The sequence below is a fragment of the Lucilia sericata genome, unplaced genomic scaffold (genome assembly GCF_015586225.1).
Source record: "Lucilia sericata isolate MDLA Ls3-8-SP2 unplaced genomic scaffold, ASM1558622v1 Contig000411F_arrow, whole genome shotgun sequence".
Lineage (NCBI taxonomy): Eukaryota > Metazoa > Arthropoda > Insecta > Diptera > Calliphoridae > Lucilia > Lucilia sericata.
In genome coordinates, this window is record NW_023994429.1 from 213,689 (window position 1) to 216,847 (window position 3,159).

At 32.9% G+C, this 3,159-nt stretch overlaps 1 protein-coding gene across 1 annotated transcript; it reads left to right on the forward strand.

Moving 5' to 3' along the window:
• Positions 1–226: 226 nt before the first annotated feature.
• Positions 227–2,144, forward strand: LOC119604626 (zinc finger protein 184). Its single transcript, XM_037957363.1, has 2 exons — positions 227–384; positions 487–2,144. The coding sequence occupies exons 1-2, from the start codon at positions 288–290 to the stop codon at positions 2,142–2,144; spliced, it is 1,755 nt and encodes a 584-aa protein (XP_037813291.1). The 5' UTR covers positions 227–287.
• The last annotated feature ends 1,015 nt before the right edge of the window (positions 2,145–3,159 follow it).

Below are 3,159 nucleotides of genomic sequence, written 5' to 3' on the forward strand. Positions count from 1 at the left end.
CGTTAAGCCAGGAGTATAAATATTAAAGTGATCGTGTGCAATTACATCATTCGTCTAACGAAGCTACAACGAGAAACATTAAGATTTTGTTTTTGTGAACGAAAAAAATAATAATTTTAAACAATTTATTAGTGTTAATTAAAATACAATTTATTAGTGTTAATTTAAAAGAGAGAGAGAGAAAAACGTATTTAAATTAAAAAGTTTTTTTAAGTGAGTGTGTGGAGAAAACCCATTTGGATTAATTCTATTTCCCTTGATATTTTTGGATTAATTTACTCTTAATAATGGATAAAGTTAACTACAGCAAATGTCCCTTGAAAAAGAGGCCTATTATGATGAGCAGTGAAATGTTAATGGATACTGAAACTTCACTAGATCATGGTAAGTTTAGATGAAAAAGAAAAACCTAAATTTTGACTTAGGTTGTTCAAGAAAAGAATCGGAAGTACTAAATTATTTTTTCTCGTTTTTCTCTATTTCCAGATGAAGGTCCAGTTGACTTGAGTAAAGCTTCCTCCTGTAACACTTCCCCCACTTGGAATAAATTGGAACAAGATGATAATGTAACGGTGTCTGCCTTAGATTTACAAAATAAATTTAATACACAGACTAAAGAAGATTTGGCACGCCGCATTTGGGAAGAGACTAGAGATATTGCTCGTGCTTTCCCTGATGTATTTACACGTGAAGAAATCGCCCGCAGTTTGGCACGTCTAGGCTATGGTGATTTTCCTTTACCAGCTGAAGAGCACATAAATGAAAATGAACCTTGTGAGAGAGCACAAAATGTTACACCCTCTCCTCCGCTGCCTAGGGCGGAAACATTCTATGGTGCTACTATTAAACCAGAACCTGTAGAGACTTCTTTCGAAGAGGAAAATACTCCCATGAGAAATTTCAATAATAATTTAATGAAAAGTATTGCTGAGTATGAAGACTGTTTAAGACCTCAGAATTTTTCACGAGAAACTTCTCCCAAGTTGTTGCGCGACAGTGAGCCTTATGTACAACAGAAAGTCAATTTTGAACCCGAGGATTTGAGTTTAAGACCAAGTAAAAAGGTTTTGGGCGACAATACCAATTTACATCATGTGGCCAAAGCTTTGCTGGGCTTACAGAACTTTAAACCCGAGCCAAGTAATGTTAATAACAAAAGTGAAAATGTTAAGCCTGTTGTTAATTTGAAATTAAAGACCAGTAATGACTTATATTATCAATGCCAGCAGTGCAATAAATGCTATTCTACCTATGCGGGTTTGGTTAAACATCAACAGAGTCATGCTTTCGAGAGCACAGAATACAAGATAATACGCAGTAATCCAGAGGGAGGAGCTACTACTCATGATTCCACTGAGTTTACCACCGATCAGGCTGCTGCTTTGATACAGGCCTCTGCTTTAGCTTCTTCGCAATCTATGCAGAAGCCAGTGGGAGTACCTCGCTATCATTGCAATGATTGTGGCAAATCTTATTCTACTTTTTCCGGCCTTACCAAGCACCAACAGTTCCATTGCCCGGCTGCTGAGGGTAATCAGGTGAAAAAAGTTTTCAATTGCAAGAACTGTGACAAGACTTATGTTTCCTTGGGTGCCTTAAAAATGCACATACGCACTCATACTTTACCCTGTAAATGTCCCATTTGCGGTAAGGCCTTCTCTCGTCCTTGGCTATTGCAAGGTCATATACGCACTCATACCGGAGAGAAACCTTTCAGCTGCCAACATTGTAATAGAGCTTTTGCTGATCGCTCTAATTTGAGAGCTCATATGCAGACACACTCAGATGTTAAGAAATATTCCTGCCCTTCATGCACCAAGTCTTTCTCACGCATGTCTCTGCTGGGCAAACATTTGCAAAGTGGCTGTCAATCTTCGCCCAATTCACAAAACTCCAAATCTCCACCTTTGGATGCGGTAAGTGGCCTTAACCAGCAACAATTACAACAACATTTGCAGGGTATGCAAAATAAATACTCTGTTGCAGCTTACGATGAAAATATGCATCCCTCACAAATGCAACAAAATCAACAGCGTATTTATTATGCCGGCAGTGTAGAGTCAAGTGAAAATGATACCGAGGAAGACTATACCCTGCAAAATGGCTATGCCCATCCTCTCATAGAAAGATTAAGTGAATTTTAGTCATAAAGAGTTTCAATATTTTAGAAAGTAAGTGTAAAAATTGTAAATTCTAACACCTCCCCCCACCCCCCTCAAGAGACACAACAAATCCAGTTAATTTAGTTTTTAAGTTAGGATTTTATTTTTTCTGTTTAAATGTCCTTCTGTTTCTCGTCTTTACCAAAAATCTAGTTTATTTAACCAAAGTTTAGCTTAGCTTATATTTTGAACCAAAGTTGGCACAGCTTAAAATTCTCATTTAGTTTAGTTTAGAAATCAAACAGCAAAACCAAATTATTTGCAACTTATTCTAGTTAGGGAAACCAAAGTTAGCTTAGCTTATCCATTACCAAAGTATTATGTAAATCAGTCTAGTTAGTTTAAAACCAAAGTTAGCTTAGCTTAGTATTTAATCGTTCAAATTAGCGACACATAGTTTAGGGTCAGTTAGTGCCAAAACAAAGTATTAGGAGTCTGTATAATTTTTTCCATATCATTAATTTTATCTAAATTATTATAATTTATTTATTGCTATTTATTTGTAAACCATATTCATTTATTTAAACATTTTTTTTCTTACTTATTTCTTAAATAATTAATTTATTTCAGACAACTTAATTATTTTATCATATAAATTTTTTTCATTTAACTCATTTCAAAGTGTCTATTGGTTGTCTAGTCACACCTTATTTATTCTACTTTATTTTATTCACTAACATTAATATTAATAATATTTCTGAATTTATTTTTTTTTCGTCTCTAACATATTGATTTTATTATTAACTTTAACTCCAACTACTGTTTCATAGTTTTTTTTTTATATATAAATCGTAATCACATTGTTATTTGTTATTTATTGCATTTTATTAATCAATCAATATTTTGTTATATTTGTTCTTATAAATATTTATTTTCGTATTACCTTTAAATTACATATATTGTTAATATTTATTTATTTACTTTTCTTAAAAAAAACTATTTTAAATATATAAATATTTATTTAATATGAAAAAAATTATAAAATTTATTTCTATAA